Source organism: Aythya ferina (genome assembly GCF_964211825.1).
Source record: "Aythya ferina genome assembly, chromosome: 15".
Classification (NCBI taxonomy): Eukaryota; Metazoa; Chordata; class Aves; order Anseriformes; family Anatidae; genus Aythya; species Aythya ferina.
The window spans coordinates 5,882,885-5,903,014 of record NC_140314.1 but is presented as its reverse complement, the minus strand read 5'-3'; the positions used below and the strand labels follow the sequence as shown (position 1 = coordinate 5,903,014).

At 40.3% G+C, this 20,130-nt stretch overlaps 2 protein-coding genes across 13 annotated transcripts in view; one reads left to right on the top strand and one right to left on the bottom strand.

Annotated features, from left to right (window-relative positions):
• GPR146 (G protein-coupled receptor 146) overlaps positions 1-19,918 on the top strand; it is a 49,169-nt gene extending 29,251 nt beyond the window's left edge. For 2 of the 5 annotated variants that reach the window (XM_084536462.1, XM_084536459.1), the window contains exon 3: positions 17,966-19,918. In XM_084536462.1, coding sequence (XP_084392588.1) covers positions 18,010-19,011 — 1,002 coding nt within the window. In that variant the 5' untranslated portion in view covers positions 17,966-18,009 and the 3' untranslated portion in view covers positions 19,012-19,918. Of the gene's footprint in view, positions 1-5,567; positions 5,890-15,179; positions 15,332-15,366; positions 15,810-17,965 lie in introns of those variants that run through there. The other 3 variants (XM_084536460.1, XM_084536461.1, XM_084536463.1) reach the window with 3 other exon arrangements.
• Positions 1-20,130, bottom strand: part of CHLSN (cholesin) — a 125,382-nt gene that overhangs the window by 64,068 nt on the left and 41,184 nt on the right. Inside the window, exon 1 of one of the 8 annotated variants that reach the window (XM_084536474.1) lies at positions 14,666-14,884. The exons of 4 other annotated variants lie outside the window; for them this stretch is intronic. In XM_084536474.1, the coding sequence (XP_084392600.1) occupies positions 14,666-14,701 (36 nt within the window). In that variant the 5' untranslated portion in view covers positions 14,702-14,884. Of the gene's footprint in view, positions 1-291; positions 2,887-7,893; positions 8,163-14,665; positions 14,885-20,130 lie in introns of those variants that run through there. 3 more of the 8 variants (XM_084536473.1, XM_084536472.1, XM_084536471.1) reach the window with 3 other exon arrangements.

Sequence of the window (20,130 nt, the reverse complement as noted above, 5' to 3'; positions counted from 1 at the left end):
TGTGTCAGAGAAAACCATTTAACTATCACTTAAAACAAAAATTCATTTTCAATCTAGAAATAAAGAGTCAAGCTCCACAAAGGCCCTAAATAGCTTGTGGTGCTGTTGTGCTGTATGTAACTGATGGTTTAACCCTTTAACATGTATTTTTTTTGTTACCTGTTTTTTTTGTTTTGTTTTGTTTTGTTTTGTTTTCCAAAAGAAGAATAAGCCTTCAAGTAAATTTTATGTGGAATGGCTCCAAGTTAGACTTTCTAAAAAGCCTTCACAGGAGACAAACAGAGCCCTTACCTGCCAGATGGCTGTAATGCAGCAGTAAGAAATGCATCTAATGCTCCTCGTAGTAGTAGTGTCCAAACACCACATTACTGGCTCCCAAATATGTTCCTGGGCGGGAATGTTTGTAAACCAGGCCTTTTCATCTTGCAAAGCTGCCAAACTCCAGGAACATTCTCAACAGTTTTAGTCCTTAACTAAAAAAACATCCCCACATTATTAAGAATTACCATGGAGAAAAGATTACAGGGAATCTGTCCTAATGCAATGGTTCTCTCCTGTTTCCACATAGCGTGTATGTTGTTTATTTTCATTCTTTGAGCAAAGGAATTTATAGCCATAATTATCTCATTTTCTCATGGTACAAACAGTCCAATTTTTATTCATTGAGGTCAACATTTTTGTTGCATTCTTCCTCTGTTTTTTTTTTTTTTTCTTCCCTTTAAAGTTTGCTATTAGCAGCAAATACAATAGATTTATACTATCAAAATACCTGTTGTGGGAGAGATTTATTAATAAATTGTATTTGCAAATCCACACAGATCAAAGTGGCAATATTAAAATGAATAACTAGAGGAAATGATTTTCAACTCAATTTCTTATGTTTGAGGCATATTACTTTTTTTTTTTTTCTTTTTTAATATCCTTTAAAAGAAAGAGTTCCTTGACCCCTGTAGCCTCACCTTGAAAGATTTCTGTGCAAGAATTTTCCCCCAAATCTGCAAAGCTTCAAGAGGTAATGTTCAACCAAGTAGATTTTAGAAGTGAGGAGGGAGTACTTCATGGTCAACTGGCTATGAAATCCTGCTAGCTGACCACAGTCTCAAGCATGCAAACTTGCTGCATTAAATCTAAGACCTTTAAAAGGGTTAAAGGGTGGGGAGACTTCACCCTACCATTTATCAAGGAAGACAGCAAAGCCCTTGACTTCTTCTTTGCTTTATCATCTCCTCTCCCTTTTCTCCTGTGCTGGGAACCGAGCTGGGGTACCTGCAGCCTGTCCTCCTGTGGTCTTCACAAAATACCCAAAGGGTGAAAGCCCTTTCCCCTTCCCAACCACCTGAGGTCTGCAGAAGAAAGAACATCTGAAAGCCTGCAGGCAGGGAGAGGTCAGGAGCAGGGTATTACCTTCTGTACGTTTGGATTAGCCTATGATAGCTAAATAAACTGACTTAATGTCTAATGACATTTTCAAACAATAGCTAATAAAATTATCCAAAGTACGCAGAAACAAAAGATGCATGAAAATGCCATTAGGGTCTCTAACACATCCACATAACAGTGAATTTCAGTGCTTTGGACATTCAGATTAGAAGTCAAATATAAATGAACCCAAGTGAAATGATCTGCTAAATAGAAAAGACAGAAATACTCCTGCCTTGCCCGTTATTATCATTCCCACTTGTACGCAACTATTGGTTTCTGTCCTATTTTTGGCAGAGAACCATGATTTTGGAAACAGAAATGTGGTCTTTTGAAAATAATTAAATAAAAAGCATTTTCTGAAAGGAATCACAAGCTCTGAATACTTCTGGAAAGCTGCTCAGAATTAGCTGGGTTAGCAGGTCTGAGGGATTTTTGCTAAAACCACATCAGCACCCTGAGTCACGTCAGCAGGGGAAGGCGCCGTGATGGGTGCAGATGCTATCGCTCCTCTCCCAGCCTGTTTGTCACTGACCCACTGCAGGTTGACCCTCCTGTACCAGTGCATCTGGGGCAAGGGAAATAAAACTCAGGCACCTGTCTCAGCAGGTTGAGCTCACTATAAGGCACCATACCAGAGTGCACCTTTGTGGTCCTGTTTTGAAATCGAGCTGCGGGAGCGCAGACACACTTCCCTCCGCTGACACTGCTGCAGGGCTGGCAGCCCCTGCCAACGGGAAGGCTGCACCGCCAGGCAGGGGGAAGCTGCTCGCATGTTTCTCAAAATAGGGATGCCGGTTCTGAAGAAAGAACTGGCAGTAAGTATCTGGGTTACAGCGTGGGCACAACTGCAGGCTCGTCTTTAAAGTTTTCCATCAGAGTTCATGCAACCTGAAATGTCATAGCAGATTACAAAACAAGAGGCACTAAAAGTTGTCCTCATGCAAAAGACAGCTCTAAAGCAACTGATCTAAAATTCGCAAGTCGTCCTTACTTCAGCTGATTTGCAAATTCAATTTCTTATTTCTTTTTTAAAGTGATTACCAAAGCATTTTCAGGCATGTTATGACCAACTATAAACTTGTTGAATTCTCATGCTAAGGTAAAACTCAAATAAACAGCCCTAAATGAATCCCCCTTAATATTACTTTTTAGTTCTATACTTAAAACAACAGCACTGAAAAACAGGAAAAAGTGTCAGTCAGGGACTGGAAACATCTGCGCAATGGAATGAGGAGATCTTTGCCCACAACACAATCTCTCCATCGTGCACTAACTGATCTGCTGTTTGAGCTCCTCTGAAGGTACCATCGTTTCAGCTAGGACTAAAAGCATTTCGAGGAGTAGTTCTGATAACCCTTTTATTTAAATAACTATTCCTTACTGACAACTTATGCATGGGTAACAAGGGCCCAGATGCACAGCCACTAATTCACTAATGTCATAACGATGCTTCAACAAAACCACTTCAGCTCATAAAAATAATATTCAAGCAACCACAGTCCTAAATAACTACTTTTACTTTAGCCTTACGATTTGTTTAATCCATCTGGAGTAACTCTACCTAAGTCTAAGTTACTGCATTAAGCACTCCTAACAGATTAACCTTGGAAAGTCATGATGTTGCTGAACAAAACTGAACAGAACTTACTAATCTTTGTCTTATTTAGCTTCCGTAAGTACAAAATATTACCAGAATTGTCTATCAGTTTGTATCAGCTGCAGCAGTGTGTCAGAAACATCAGCATCTCAAACTCGTGGTGACTTCATCCCTTGAACCACCACAATGTATATGTACACAGAAAGCTGCTCTGCTCCAGCAGGCCTTTCACACTAACACAGCTACTGCTTACTAGGAGCTTTATGACTGCACTAACTTCAGGGAACCACCAGCAATGGTAACTGTATTCGGGGCCGTATTTAAGTCAGCAATCATCAAGCCACTATCAGCAACATGAAGTAGCTGAAAACTAAGCCTGGGAGGAGACCCCCAGGGCTTCTGTGGTCAGGATCTTCTCCTTCACAGGGAGGCAGAGCAGAAGTGTGTGTGGTTTTGTTGATGCCTCACGCTTACATTGTGCTCCTGCCCAGTTGAATCTCCACCACGTGCACAGAAAAAATACCTGCCTTGTGTTTAAAGGTGTTGGAAGTATGGGCTAAATTTCTTGACAGGGCAGGCCACAGAAAGGGCTACACCTTCACCTAGGCAGGCACTTGCTTACTTTGTGATGAGACAGATTAAAAAATAAGTCACTGAAGGAAAACATCAGGCATCCCTGTTCGCCTGTTGGCCAGGAGAGAGCCTGAGCACAAAGCCGCACAGGTAGGCCCTAACCAACACCAGGGCGAGCGCGACACCAAGGGCATCGGCAAAGGGATGGACCCACACCATCTAAGCACCACAGCCTCCACCACCATGCTCAGAGCCACCACTAACTGCATGGCATCAGCATGTAGGGATCACACACCTTTACCTTCCAACAAGCCTCAGGGAAAGAGCGTGAGACAGACCCGATCAGGATAAGGCACGAAGTGTCGGGAAGGGACGCGTGGTGCGGCCTGTCAGCGCCAGGGGAGCAGCAGACGCACAGGAGCCACGTTATTACCCGCTGGTCTCCTCAGGGACTGAAGGAATATTAATTCCACCTCCCAATAGCTTCATGTTGCTCCTGCACAAAGCCCGTACGCTCAAGTTTATGAGGTCTGAATTCAAAGTGAAAGCCCACTTCGCCTTAAACTCTGCAGGCAACCATCACTGATATTTCATCAAACGTAAATCAGCACAGTTTGGGGGTATTTGCTCTGTTTCAAAACAAACCACACATCATGGCTTAACCAAAAGAGAGATAAATATAAAATATTACAAACCATTAAATAAAAGGGAAAAAAAAGCGTAATTCTGGACCGCCCCACACTGCCTCCCCATAAAAATACGAGATTACAAAAGTGCTTTGTTATCTATCAGTTTGACAAATCCCCCAAAATACCCAAAATAGAGCATGTCACGGAAAATTATATGTACAGCAAAATTAATAGTTGAATCTACAGACAGTGCTACTACCTTTATAAAGACAAAAAATGGAAAACCAAGTTTTACTTTAATATGAACAAAAAAGCTTATCCAAACTGAAAATGTAATTGAACTAGGCAACTACATCGATCATAAACACTAGCAGTCAAAAAAGTTCGCAAGTGCTACCTTTAAGTCCACAGAAATATTTGTCCTGTTGTGAAGTTTAAGGTTACAAGGTGCTTTAAGAGCAAAAATAAACAACTAGTGGCATAAAATAACAAAACACGTACATTTTACATACACCAAAGAGCATGTTACATACATTCTTCATATATTTTAGGGGTCAACTCCTTTTTGGTTAATAAGTAAAAGCATCCATTACACTTCCTGCTTTGGGCAGGGAGGAAAACACATAAATTAATACTTCACTACAGTTTTAAAAGGCAAATTATTTAAGGACTATTTGTATTCAAGCTAAGTACACAGAATCCTGATATTATACACTTTTCATTCAAATTGAAGGAATTTACATTTACTTATCATCTCATTAAAGTAAGAATGATATAGCAGTGGCATTTTCTTTTTTTTGTTTTGTTTTAATTAAAATGTTCTTTTTGCATGCTTAAAATAATTCCGAGGTTTACATTAAAGTATTTTTTAAAATATACATTGGCTCTTTTTCAGTTCTAATGCTGGTTTCTGTCTAAACTCTACAGAGGCCAGGTGGATGCTACAGGCTTTTGCTATGTAGCATTGGTGTCTGAAGGTGGGAAGGGTTTGGCTCCTGACAAATGGAGCCATGAGGAGAAGCTCTAAGGAAAACCAAATTTTACAAACACAGTATTTTTGCCAGTTTGGCTCACTTTGCTCAGGGTTTGTTGTACTGTTAGCATGCACAGCTTTGCTGAACAGCTACTTCTCTGGTAAAAATTCTTTTTCTGGTACCAAAGCAGCTCCCCCCAGCACTATCAGTCCCCTGCTATGCAGCTATACCGAGGGTTGGACTGTTCTCAAACCACAGTAATGTCCTTTCAGCTAAAAAACAAAACAAAACAAAATCCTATGACAGTTGTGAATACAGTAAACAAAATAGGCCTTATGGCAGGATCAGGCCCTATGATTAACACCCCTTCACCCTTCGGACTTAATCACTTTGAGATATCACTGTGGATGCCTTGTTTTTGCAACTGCCCTCTCCGCCAATAGCAGCGTGCAGCTGAAGCTTAAAAGATTATGTGTATGTATGTGCAGGGGAAGTCACATGTAAATACAGATTCGGTGCCACGAACAGGGCTGGTGCAGCCGTCAGCGGGCTTTTTCTAAGCCTCCCCTATTGTTTACTCTTGCTAGAGAAATGAGAGATTGGAGTTTCTGCTGAGTTACTTTCTAAAGGTTCTGTCTCGATGGGCAAAATGTTTCTGCCAGCCATCCAGAAGCTGCAAGGGGGTACCTACCAGGTGAGATTTTTTAAGAAGTTCAACTTTTAGGTTCCTTTTGTGGGGTTTTGTTTGTTTGTTTATTTGTTGTTGTTTTTTTGAGTCTGGAAACAACTGGTAATAATGTACCTTGAATGAAAACAAGTAGCTCTATCTTTACAAATCAGTGTTCAGTTTTTAGATGTCAGTTCTTTAGGAAAAACATAATTGTTTAAACTTTTCATGATACTGCTTTCTATTTTTATCTACTTGTCTAAAAGAAAGTTACAGTAGGCTTTCTTATGCATATCAATTTTCATTCTCTTGTATATCAGGTTGCACTTCTCACTGTTTCTTGTATGTACTGAGAATGTGCTTTTAAGGTTTTATTATTAAATGCTCTGAATATAGGAGATCTTCAATTTTAGTTTACATTAAATTCTGAACAGTATGACAGACATGAAGCAGAGGAATTGATCAAAAATTAATCTAATTAGCCTTTAATAAAGCAGAACAGTTATCAGTGAAAGTGAGATACTTATGAATCTTCTATTCATAGCACAATAATAAAACACACAGCAAGCCATACTGTGAAATATTACTGCAAAGCAGCTAGAAGACACTGAAATAGCCAATTAACTAATTAATTACAATTAAGCTGCATTTTCATTTATATTACAAAAGAAGGTAAGCCAAAGGCAAACTTCAAAGCACTAAAAATTTCCTGCTTTCAGCAGAAGCTTTAAATAAGCAGAATGACTGCTGTCTTTTTTAGCCTCCACAAGCATTTTTAACTATGCTAATCACCATGATATTTGCAAATCTATTTTCTACTGTACTTAGCACAAGACCTACTTCGCTTTAGGGCTCTGTCAACTGAACTTTATGTCCTTTTTATAAAAATGTTAAAGCAGCATAAAAAGGCAGCATACTACTTCTTACGCCAGCATCATATTCTTCACGTATTTGATTGGCCCCATCATTTAAGTCAAAGCAGGATTTGCTTTGGATTTGCAGGGATTTTAATAGAATTTGAACCGATTCTGAAATGATGAAAAAAGAAGTTGATTGAACGTCTGGACAAAGTGATTCATGTGAACATCTATGATCATGATCTTCATGTCTGAATGACTCACTTTAACTGCTGTGTTCAGGATCTGAACAGCAGATAAGGCTTTATCAGAGTATACTGTAAATTTTCCATAACAGCTAAAACACGCAATGTTCATTTAAGTGAAGATAGGCTAGCTGGCTCCAGCGACCTCCTCACAAACTGTGGTTTAATGATCGTATGCACCCTGTATCTGTGGGCTATGTAAAAACAACCATTTATCAATCATTACTAAGAAACTGGCTCTGTGACAAAGTAATTACTCCTCATGCTTCCAACCATTAGCACAGAAGGAAGCAGATATACAAAGTAAATTCATAATCGAGGCTCTATGCAGCTTCCGCAGTAACAAAATCTGCTACAGGAGTTGTGCTGGCTTACTGTGGTGTGAAATACTTTTATTAAGGTGTATACCTATTGGGAACTGGAAGAAAATAATAATAATAAACCTGTTCAAAGAAAACAAACAAACAAACAAACAACAACAACAACAAAACAATAATTGCTTAATGACATGTGAAATGATAAAGTTCAATTAGTAAGCTGTAGAATTTATTTCAATGTCATTTATTGGGCTGTACTCCCAGGAATGTGTAAAAATCCTAAGCAATGCTTCCCAAAATACCATGGGTTGGACAGAATGCAGGGTAATAGGCAGTTACAGGTAGTATACTTGAGATAAAACTCCACAGATATCTTTGTACTGGGAGACTTGATTCAGAGAGCCAAGGTTTACACAGGTCCAAGACTCCCTTCACGCATTGCTCGCCCTCACAAAGTACGTGTGGTTTCTGTCATTGGAAACGTTTGTGTGGCCTCATACTGACACGCACAGAAGAATTGAGCTCCGTTAAAAATAACCAAGGAAGCATTCCCACCCACACACCTGTGAAAGCATAGCCAAGGAGTCAAGTGACAGAACATCAAATACTTACGCTTGTCCAAGGCTTGGCAAGCATCCTAGAACAGAAGGTGGTAAAGGTCATTATGAGCTTTTTGGAGTTTGATGGATCATCCCGTACATGTAGGTGCTACAGGGAGCCCTACAAGACAACAAGACTATCAACAGAAAATTTTGATGAACAACAGGTAAAAATCCCTGTCACTGATGAAGCGGAATGGGAAGCTGCACAAGACAAGCAGCACAAATCACCACCTGTTTGTGGCAGTGAGACGCCTCAGTTAATTTCAAGCCCCTCGTAAGTGAAAGCTCCTGCTCCAGATCTTACAGTCTAATAATAGCCATCCTTACATCAGTATTAATATTATACTAACCTCCCTAAAACGTTCCGTGAAAATACTGTCTCCAGACACTATAAATGGAATAAGATGAAATCAGCAAATAGGCAAGTTCATCTCAGTCACAGAGGCAGCTAGGAACTGGTATTTCCTTCAGCAAGCAAGCGAAGTGAAAAGTCGTAGGAGCATCCAGAACAAGATGTCTCAGACTTTTGCTGACAATGATCAGGAAGATACCTGCTATCTTCGATGGATGTGACAGCTTTTGGAGTCATTTCAGCCACATTACAACTGCTGGGGCAGATTATTCCCTTCAAACTCTAAACTCAATCCAGTTTCATAGTGACTCTTGTAAGCGTTATATGGGAAAGAACTATGTCAATATTTTTGGATTTACTGGAAACATGGTCCTGGCAATCTGAGTGTTTCACAAGTGTCCTACACAGCCAACGTGATCTCTTGTTGATAAGTCACTGAGTCAGCTTTCACTTATGCTTCTAATAGGAAATGACATTATATTATAGTTTCCAGGAAAACTACCATCTGTGCCTCCTGTCAGTCTGCAACTGGCAGTAAAATATCTGCGAGGAATGTTTCCGCGCTGCCAGCTCTGAGCAGTGCTCTGTCACAAACCCCAAGCACGGGTGAAGCCAGCAAGGAGAGGGCTGAGATAAGATAAGAGCTGCTGGTTCCACCCTGCCAGCTCACCGCGCTGGCTCATGGACAGGGCAGTCCCAGCAGGGCTGGTGCCTCTGACGCTCCATCACTGGGATGAGCTCAGTCCCCGATATCTATAATAGGGATAATTTGCACTGATTTTGACTGCTGAGAATTGGTCTTTAATGGAGTGATGTTGATTTAAATCATAACGTTCAGTTCATGAACAATCCTTCCTCCTGGAATCCTGAGCAACTCCCAAAACACTGGAAATTCAGAGATCTGGCCACTTGCCATCTCAAAGAAGTGCAAATGATCTATACAAAGAAATTTAGCATAAAGCTGTCTTGTGACTTCCTCTTTTCTAAAATATTAAAAAGGTCTCAACAGAGAATTTTAAATTTGTCTCCAAGATCTGATCTTTACACACACACAAAAGATGTTTCATAAATGCATTTTTCCCCCATAACCAGTCTTTTGCCCCAAACTGACATGTTATTCTACAGTTTAAGGCGTCTGTAGATACTGGGGGGGTAAAAGTTAAATTTTATCCTATAATAAAGATCCTTCAGTGAATCATGCACCCATCATCTGTTCATTAAGTCAGAAAAAAAAAAAATAGTTTCACTAAAGACAGTGGGACAAATTGCAGCTTCTGTGTAAATCTATCGAGTCCCTGCTACATTCTGAACAGCAACTTCAAGCTATTGAGAGTGCTTTCTGAAGGTGTATGTAATCCTTGTCTGACCCACTGACTTAAGTATTTCACATTAAAAGAAACTGCAACTTACATTCAGTTTTAAATTGAATGTAAATATTTGCTACAGCTAAAGGTCTTGTGCGCTCTCCAAGAAACTGAACTTGTACGTTTCAATTAAGTCTTCTGGTTTCTGTGGCTCACCAGTTGTAAGCATAGTGGAAATTGTGCCACAGGTTACAGCTTTTTTTTCTTAAAGGCTTTCACTGAACCAATTACAAAACCGAACAACGCGCAAAACAATTTTCATTCATCTGAATTGACGCTGAACTTTCTTTACTTTAGATTTGTTGCTACTTAGTTTTAAAGCAGGAAAGCTGTATCAAAATCAGCTTCCATGTGCCCTGACAGCGTGAGCGAGGAGCTGGAGGAGCAGCACTAACTGGCTGATCACACTGAACGTGGAACGGAGCCGTCTGCTCTGCTGACATTTAGAAGCTGTCATTTCGCATAGTCCCATTAGCTTTATAAAATCCAGAATTCAGAACACCTTATGAAGCTTCATTCTAATTATTATTGTTATTTAATACACTGTAAGTTACTGGGAGTATGAGTACTAGAAAAGTAGCTGCTTTTAATTTTGTAAATAACTCAATTTTTAAAGAAAAATATTACCGAGTAGATATGTGGGTATCTAAAAATTGTGACTTATTTCAGAAACCCAGGCAGCTAAGGCTTGTAGACAAACACAGGTAATGACTGCATATGCACTGATTCACTTGAACATGAAATTATTTTGCCTAGTGGATAAGCCTTCCTTTACAAGTGCACAAAAGTAAGAGATTCCACTTTTTGCAGTAATGAAACCTTGAGCCACAACAATTCCATGATATAAGTGGCACTGTCCACTCTCTGGCAAATCCCTTCTTGCTGTAATACCTGCTGAAGAAAAGGTCTGTCATGTTTTCCATGCAGAGACTCTTTGGGAATTCAGTGATACAGCGAAAGTCGGGAAGAGGTGGAGCAGGAGACCAGTCATACTCACTCATCTGATACTTGGGCACTGTGATAAGGGAACAACACAACCAAGCGTACAGAGTTAACCCCTGCAGAGCCCTGGGCAGCCACTGCAACCCAGCTCCTGCTGAGGCTGCCCTACGGGGGAAATGGATGGATTTAGCTGGGAGGGCAGATGTGCCTGGCAGATCTGTCTCTGAATGGGGGACTCAATCCAGCACTAAGGCCTCTCCAGACTTGTATGGAAGATCTCTTCACAAGACTTAGCCTCCCCAGTTTCGCAAGAATTTCATTTCTCTCCTCTATCCCATGGTACTCGGTTACCACAACTCTCCAGACCACTACTATGCTACTACTTACTGACAGATACAACGGGTTTTGGCAGCTTCTATCATGGTTTCCAGAGTAATTGATCTTTTATTCTTCCTATACTGGAGTATCTTATCTGTTCTCATAAGCTTTAAGCTACCTAAAAATTGAGGGGAAAATGAGAAAAAAAAAGCAAATGCAGTTATCCACAACTGATGGACACACATTTTTTGAGCAATCTTCTATGAACTTTAAAGACAGAAGAAATTCCTTCAGTTCCAATCTGACAGAAGACACAGTTCTGAACCTGAAGACACAGTGTTGAAAAAACAGTTGCCATTACCTAAAAATGAGTTTTCCTCTTTCTTCCAAAGGAGCGCCTGAACTCGCTTGATGCTTACTGATTTGTTGACAGCAATTTGCAGAGAACTTAGTTCTGGCATGGCCTTAAATGCACTCAGATTCCCAAAGAAATGAACAATCTAAACAAAATGTGCAGCTGAAAAATTGTTAACATTTTATATTAGAGGGAATGATATATATTTATATAGCAATAATAAAATAATATAAACAAACCGTTGAAACAGAAGCAAAAAAATTGCATTTATTTAGTGGGCTGCTACCAGGCCAGCAGCAGTAAGCAGTTTATCACAGAAGTGGGAGCTGAATGACACTGCAGCTATAAGGCAGGGTGATTTACCACAACGCTGGTGCTTATAGAATGAGAGAATAAACAACTGACTGTGGCTGCGAACATCTGCCGAACAATAAAAAGGGTCACAAAGCAAGTGAGAGGGGCCCATGGGAAGGAGCTGAATTTTGAAGTGTTCTCAAGTAGCCGTGTATTCAGTTTCTGGAAAAGCGGCGAGATGAATGAACGATGTCTAAGAATGACTTCAGAAGCATGAGCAACTGTGTCCTCACTCCACGTGTGACAGAAACACACCGTGGCTGCTGAGATGCAGGTCTTGTTGCTGGCTTGACATGCCTAAGAATGTATCCGAGGCAGCTTGGGATGTCTCTTAAGAAAGTGATAGAGAAGAGAAGAAGTGAAGAATGTAATACTGAGAACCCCTGTGAGGGGTATAATACTATACGTGTGTTATATGAGCAAACGGTGATGGGGGGTGCAGTGCTAACTGGAATGGAGCCATCACGGAGAGAGAGCAGGGAAAACAAGGGCCAGACAGATGTGAAACACAAGATTTTTGAAAAAACAGAGGAAAACGTATGTAAGCATTTACATCTGGGCGGAAGGAACTCTGAAGGACTAAGACGGGACTGAAGGGAGGCAGTAAGCTGCAAGGCTGGAAATGGGCTCACAGACTCCAATTGCGCATAGCGAAGTGGGGGTAGGCAGCAGTTGGATGGGCTGAGTCAAAGGTTAGGTTTTGTTTGTTTGTTCAAATTACTGTGCTAAAAAAAGGAGCCAAAGATAAAGGTGCAGTCAGTGGGAGGGGGTGGCCACAAGGCCTGCTGTGCCCCTGAATTCACTTGCCAGGGCTGGCAACCCTGTGCTCCCTCTGGCAGAACCGTGTTAGAAAGTGCTCAGACTGAAGGAAGAAGAAAACCACCCCTGTTCCCACTGACCTCCTCTTGCTTTTTTATTAGTACTTTTTGAACAACCAAGACAGAATGATTAATTTAATGCTACTTTATACATCATTTATTCTTGTAATTTAGTCATGGCTTCTTTCACGTTATAGTGCAGGGAATTAACTACATTATAAAATGAAACCGGTATCAATTATAAGTATACCACCTGTCAAACTGGTCAATGATTGCACCATGAAGACATAAATGATAGGGTTGGAAGAGGCCTGTTTTTCAGCCCAGCATCAAGCAGGATTTTCTTCTACACTAAGGTTAAAAGCATTTTATCTGAGCTGTATCATTATATTATAAACAATAGCAACTCAGCGACTGCACAAGGAAGGTGGATTTGGACCTTACTTGCCTGCACTGCTGCATTTTTTCTCCTCTCTAACCTGGGCAATCTAGTTTTACTTTTCTGTACATTCAGCCAACAACTCTTCTGTTAATCCCTATGGCATGTATGTAAACTAGTTAGCCAAAAAAAATGTCATGTTATTCAGACTTTGAGGTAACAGCCGCATGACACGGCTTTCTCTTGCGCTTGAGATTTCAGAGGGTGCTCCTCTTGAGGCCCAACTAATTGCAGGTATGCTACTTTTCAGAAATACCAATCATCCATTATTTAAATTGTTAGGGATTAATCCATAAATAATATTTAGTGCGTCACTTTCTAAAAGCACCTTACAAACCCTGATGAGTAGCTGACAATCTACTAAGTCATGGCTCATGCATATATGCACAGGTCTGGCAAAGCCCTTCAGTTCTCTCATCTTCCACCCGAACAAGCCTGTGCGGTGGAGCAAAGCTCTGTTCAGCCTTTCCTGTGCAATACTCCTTGTTTTCGGTCTCTGTACAAATTAAGAGATCCTTTGGGAACTCTAGAAGAGAAAGCGTGAATCTTAGGCCTCTTTAGAGATTTCATTTGTTGGCAACAGCTTTATTAGCTACATATGGCTTGTAATGATACTACAGCTTGTCAAAATGCATATTCAGAGGTCAGATTATCTAGGTAAAAGCTATTTCATGTATAGATGATAACTCAACAGGGCCAGTAGACTAAAGCATTTATTTTTCTAAACTGCACAGTATGAGACAGTGCTACAGTAGGATAAAGGTGTGTGTGTGTGTTTTGTTTCTTTTTACATCAAATAAAATAATCAGTGCAGAATGGTCATGCTTGAAACTGTTAACCAACCTGCTCTGCAACTTGGTGCTGCCCTATGTATTTCTGAAGAAAACAACTGATTACAGCTATGGACTCTATAGTAGAACAAAGCAGCACTTGATTTTTTCTTACTCATTAACTGAAGTTTACTTTATGCATTTTTTCTACAATAATTTTTGCCACCAAGTGCTCTTAACTTTTTGCATGTTGTAAGACATTTTCCTCAAGTCTATGTGTAGATTTTTATCTAAATAAAATCCCCATTAATTTTTATGACATGTAAAAAAACTGGCTTCCATCCAGCTATCCAAGCTTTAGAAGTACTTCTATGCTAATACCTTGCCTACTTTGCTGTTTCCCCAGCGAACTTCGGATGATTAAAGTCCTTCTGAAGTTTTGAGGCAGCCAAGACTGGATGGCACAGTCTGTAACACAGTTATTCATGGCATGTTTAATTTTGTCTGTGGACTACATATCAAAAAGAAATATATGAATCCTCTGCTATTTAGGAGCTACAGTGGCTTTACAACATTCATAGTGAATTGTTAGGTATGGAACAAGAAGCACTGACCTTGTCTATAAAAACAAACTGCACTGAAAAGGGCAACTCAACACAGACTAACCATTTTTAGCGTTTCTCTGGTGTTTACCCCATAACACCTGCTTAATTTAATTTTTAATTAGTGGATTTTTCTTTGCTGTTTATTTGCTGCAGAATGAGAACTCAGAATCTCTAAATATAAGGTAAATGGTTTAGGAAAATGGGGGCAGCTCTCAGTTTCAGTTGTCACTATCCATTAAACTATACTTTGATGGAGGAAGCGACTTCAGTTTGTGAGCCTGAGGAGTTCTCATACGACCAACAGAACATCCACAGTACACAGTTCAATATGCAATAAACTATCAACCTACAGCGCAAAACTTTTCAAAAGACAGCATGGACATGCTTCATTTTAAGGATAGAGAGTACATACATCATTAATTGTGTGTGGCATGAATACTGAGCACAACCCGCTGTTCAACTTACCAAAAAAAGGAGACAGCGCAGAATCCCTAACACCATCACAAAGTGAGGACCGGTCTTATTTTAATCCCTCTTCTCAACACCAAAGCCATCTCCACATTCAAACACCCAGAAACTCGTCTCCCTACCTGCTACAAGTCACCTTTGTAAAGCAGGACAAGCACTTGGGTGATTCTTAACATGGGTGATTCTGCCTGTTCAGGATGTATAGCCTAGAAAACTGAAACCTCAACACTGTATATTCTTACCACAGGTTAAAAATAAAGCACATGCTCTTGCCCAAGAGCTGTAGGTGGCAAGGAAGGGGCTCTCAAACGTCCCCATCTGATACTCCCCTGCCAGCTTTGCTTGCTGCTGCAGCCCCAGCATTGCCCGCCGTGAATGTGAAGCCCCGAGGCTGAGCGCACCCCAGCAGCTCGCTCGGCTGCCAGCCCGGCCTCTCACTTCTGGAAAAAAAGGGCTGTAAACAGCGAAAGGGAGGGGCCTGGCGGTGCACAAACTTGTGAGTAAGTCACCGGGGGAAAAACAAGTGCAGCGTGCGGCGCGCCGTGGGGCGGCAGGCGATGTGCCCCCGGAGAAGAAGGCCGAGGCGTCTCGTCAGGCTCCCCTCATCGCAGACGGGGCGCCTGCGGGTCCCGCGGCACGGAGGAACGTGAGATGGAGCGGGAGGTAAGAGGGCCGCGAGCAGCGGGCAGGAGGACTCGCCTTCCTCTCGGTTCCACCTTTCAAGTCCTGACCTTGATTCGCAGTCTGATAAAAGCGTAAACCCGGCCGAAACGAGAGGGGGAAGCGTTTGGGGCTGGCTGAGCCAGAAGGCAGCACAAACACAAACACCGCAGCATCGGCTTCCGCGACGCAGCCACGCCGGGGCTGAGAAGGTGCCTGGCGCTGGAGAAGCGCTCGGTTGGGGTTTCTGGAGAGCTCCTGCCCCTGAAGCATGGCGAGGCCCTGGCCAGGCTGCGGCTGGAGGCCGGGGCTGCCTCTGTGGCAGGAGCTGGCGAGCCGTGGGCTGAGCACCCGCACAGATGAACGCTGTGTTAGAGGGACATCAGCAGTAGGAACTTTGCCTGGCATCGTCCAGAAGTTGCTAAAAAGGTCTCTTCAGAAAGTACTTTTAACAGGGATTTCATTTTTGCTTGTTTCTGAGGTAAGATCTGTAAGATTTCGTAACATTACTGTCGGACAAGTCTCCTACCGCTGCTGTCATTAAAATTGAACTTATTTACCTGCAGTTAGAGGAGTTGGGTAAAAAGGGGTAATTACTACAAACAACTGGGACACGAGACGTCCCACCACGCTGTAAAATATAAAGCTTAGCAGCAAAGAGTGATGATCTCCTTCTGAGACAATACACAGGCAGGTAGTCTGTGGCTGATGTAATTCAGTCTGGAGTAATCGAAGTTACGTGCTTAAGGATAAACCTGCATAATGGAATTACGTGATTGTATCCGTGCCGGTGCTTAGTCACCCTTGCGCTCACTGTAATGCATATATTTGCAATACCTCGTTCCAGTCTGCTGCTTTGGCTGAATTGAGCCTTAGCACTTCAATAAGACGTAATTTTGGTCACCTTCAACTGGGAAAGGCAGCTTGTCTCTTCCTTTTTTAAAGATTTAAAAGCAACAGATTCTTCCTGAAAATGAACTGGGTTGCTTTCAGTGATAAAAAAAGAGTATGAGGATTGAAGGGCACCATGATGATATTACAGTTTGTACACCTATGCAATACTACAGCTAGAGAACTGATTTGAGAAAACAAACAAAAGTAAGTTTTTCCACAGAGGTGAAGGAAAGCTTTGAATACATCAGAACTGCATCTTGCACTACTGCCACAGAAGTCCCTTACCTGAGAAAATTCAATATATGACAGTGGAATAAAAGTGTGTTTGGCCAGCTAAAATGACTGCATTTTAGCCTGATATCTGGCATGGACTGTGGTATTTAGAAAAAAAAATACACACCAAGTAATTGCAGCAGGAAATAAAAATGGAACCTGACATGATTCTGGAACAAATCCTGTACTTCAGCTAAGTGTCAAAGGATTAGCGCTAGAGAGATGGAACCGTGGAAGATCTTATGTTTACAAAACCCATACTGTATCATTTAGGCATATGGTTCACTGAGTGTAGCATGCTGTCTAGTAACATTCATTGTAATTGCACAACGTTTATTGTGGATTTGATTAAATCTTGTTCTCTCTCTGGAAAGAATGCATTTATGTGTACTTATGCTTTTCTATACGTGCTGAAAGGAAAGAGCAAACAATGCTGCATATCTGATGATCTGAGGCTACGCTTGACATGGGAAATCACCTGCCACATAAATTCCACATTGTCCCAGAAATGTCCTGGCAGGAATAATACCCATGATTTTAAGGCTTTGAATGTTTTCAGTTGTGTTTTAGAGATTACTTATTTTTGCACTTTGGAAAGAGACTTTTCATGATTGCTTTGAGAAGTCCACTGATTTCAGTTAAAATGTTATCTCTTTTCTGATGATAAAACAAAGATAGCTGGACAATGACTACTGACATTAGCATACTTTTTAAAGAATTCAAGCTATTTTGAGAGGAAATGATAACTAATTCTTGCCTTTTTGGAAAGCCAGGCTGCACCAATATTAGGTTCCCTAAACTACAGAGGTCCATTGTTTTTTCAGAACTAAATGGTTACAGAAGTCTGAATACAAACAGACCTGCTAAAAAAAAAAAAAGTCTCCACCTCAATTCCAAGTTTCCTCTAGTCTTTGTTAGCTTTATCAGTGACACAAAATATATTCATCATACTGCCTTGGATGTGCCTCTTAGGAAGCTCTCTAAGAGAGGTTATTTGTATTTACCACATAACACCATAGAGAATTCCATTCCCCATCTTATTGCTGAGATTTGTAGTTCCTCTTGTATTCTTCAGCAAATACTTTAACATCGTATTAGATACATTAAAGGCACTGTTTCATAATTTTTTAAAAAGTACTTATGTTCATATATTACACCAGTATTTCTTTTAAAGATGTACAGCTTATGGTTTACTTTTGTTGAATATCCTGTATCGACTCATTCACCACTAATTTCATTTTAAAAAATTAAAACTTTTGTACATTTATTTACTAGTCACCTGACATTTTGATTCATATATTACTTTCTTACAGATTAATAAGATGAAAAGGCATTTCAGTCACTGACCTGAAATAGATCAGTTACATGAACTGTGTGATCTTCATCTTTAAAATGTTTTCTTCATACAACATTCCATTTCACTTACAATGTAATATTTCAATACTACTTTTACTATTTCTCTCTCCACAGGAAAGCTGGTAACCAGCAGAGAAGATACAAGAGCTAAAATCACTATGTGGAGCTGTGAAACCTTAAACAGTACCGAGAACAGTGAGGACCAGCATCTCTGCCATGACTTCCACTTTGTGCTTTCCATCTTGTCCCTACTCTACCTCATTATATGTTTCCCAATTAGCCTTTGCTACAATGGCTTGCTGGTCCTGGTTAATCTGTATAACAAAGCAACTATGACGATGCCAGATGTTTACTTCGTCAACATAGCCATTGCCGGTCTCATCATCAACACCCTGGCACCAATGTACCTTCTAGGTCTTGCCAATACAAAATGGGCCATCTGGAATTCTAACAACGAAGTTTATATCACCTTGCTTATTTTATTCAACGTCTCGTCTTTAGTTACCATGTACTCTACGACGTTACTCAGTCTGGACTACTACATTGAACGCGCTCTACCTAGAACTTATATGTCAAGTGTGTACAACACCAAGCACGTCTGTGGATTCATATGGGGTGGAGCCATGCTGACAAGTTTCTCATCTCTTCTGTTCTACGTCTGCAATCACGTATCCACTAAAATAATTGAATGTTCCAAGATGCAGAACAAAGAGGCAGCAGATGCCATCATGGTCTTTATCGGGTATGTTGTACCAGCTGTCGCGGTACTCTATGCACTTATATTGATCTTGCGAATACGCAAAGAGGCTACACCACTGGATCAAGACACTGGACGATTAGATCCGTCAGTGCACAGGCTTTTGATTGCCACAGTCTGTACACAGTTCACCTTATGGACACCCTATTATGTTACCCTTTTGGTAAGCACATTTACTTATGCACAAGGAAGATTTGCAGATGAAAATTACAGTCGAATATTACATTTTACCAAGATTTTATCCAAATTCTTGGCTTTCTCAAGCAGCTTTGTAATGCCTCTGCTCTACAGATACATTAACAAAAACTTTCCTAACAAACTACGACGTTTGCTTAAAAAGATACACTGTGGAAATCAAGGGTGTTCACACGAACGCACAGTGGTACAGCAAGTTATGACATAGGCAAAAAAAAAAAACCCTGGTGCTGTTACTGCAGGACATAGTATACCAGCATACCAGCACTCAGACTGCCACTGCTGTGTGGGCACCCAAAGTCACTGATGTGACAGTCCCAACCAGGAGACTTGGAGGAGCCTTCAATTAATGAAACAGTCTTAATTTTCAAATAGTTAATTATTTGCTGAGATCTTGTAAGACTCTGGCCTATGTGCTGTAATTCCTGTGACACCTAATATTTTCAGTGCACTGAACTGGTTACAAAGCGTAAGCTCTGTCTTCATCATTCTAATATTCTTGTCTGAAGAAATCGCTAAACAGTTTATTGAAGTACTGACCGAATACACAGCACCTTGTATCTTGTAGAGGAAAAGGTATTACCTTATTTTCTGTACAAAGAAGTAACAGTGCTATTCTTGATGAAGTAAATAGTATTTTTCAATGAAGATGATATAATGATCTTTACTAAAGATCATATTATCCAATTATACATGTCCAAATAGTAAATGTTAATTATAAATTAAATTATTTAATTTCTTTCTCCATCACTGAATTCCCTCTAAAAGATCTCTAATTTACTATTTTCAGAAATTATATTCTCACACAAACTAACCTAAGTTTTTAACATGTGCGGTAAATCATTTTTTTTCTAGATATAACAATTAACAAAAACTTGTTTATTCTTCCAGTGCTTTGTTGGCATCCTAAGACATTTCAAGAATTCAGAAATATTTATTAACTAATTCTAGGGGAACTGAGAGATGTTTATCCCACATATTAAAATGAAGGACACAGTGGTTTACAAAGTTAAATAAAAATTCAAGTAGTAAAGAACGTCTGGCTAAGTGTTATGGTCCACATATGTTCATGTAACAAGAGTAATTGTCTTAAAAATAAATATGTTTATGATTAACATTTTGTATTTTCAAGGGATATGTTTGCAACAAATCAATTGAAATCTCTTTAATCTAGGGCATCACTGGAAGTTTGGAAACCATACAAAATCCTTCAATACTTACAAGATTTTAAAATGGGAGTCATAGGTATAAATTCCAGTCAAGATCAGCTTTTTGCTGACCTGTGAAAAATGGACTGCCTCCCAATGTGATTCTTGAATACACAGTA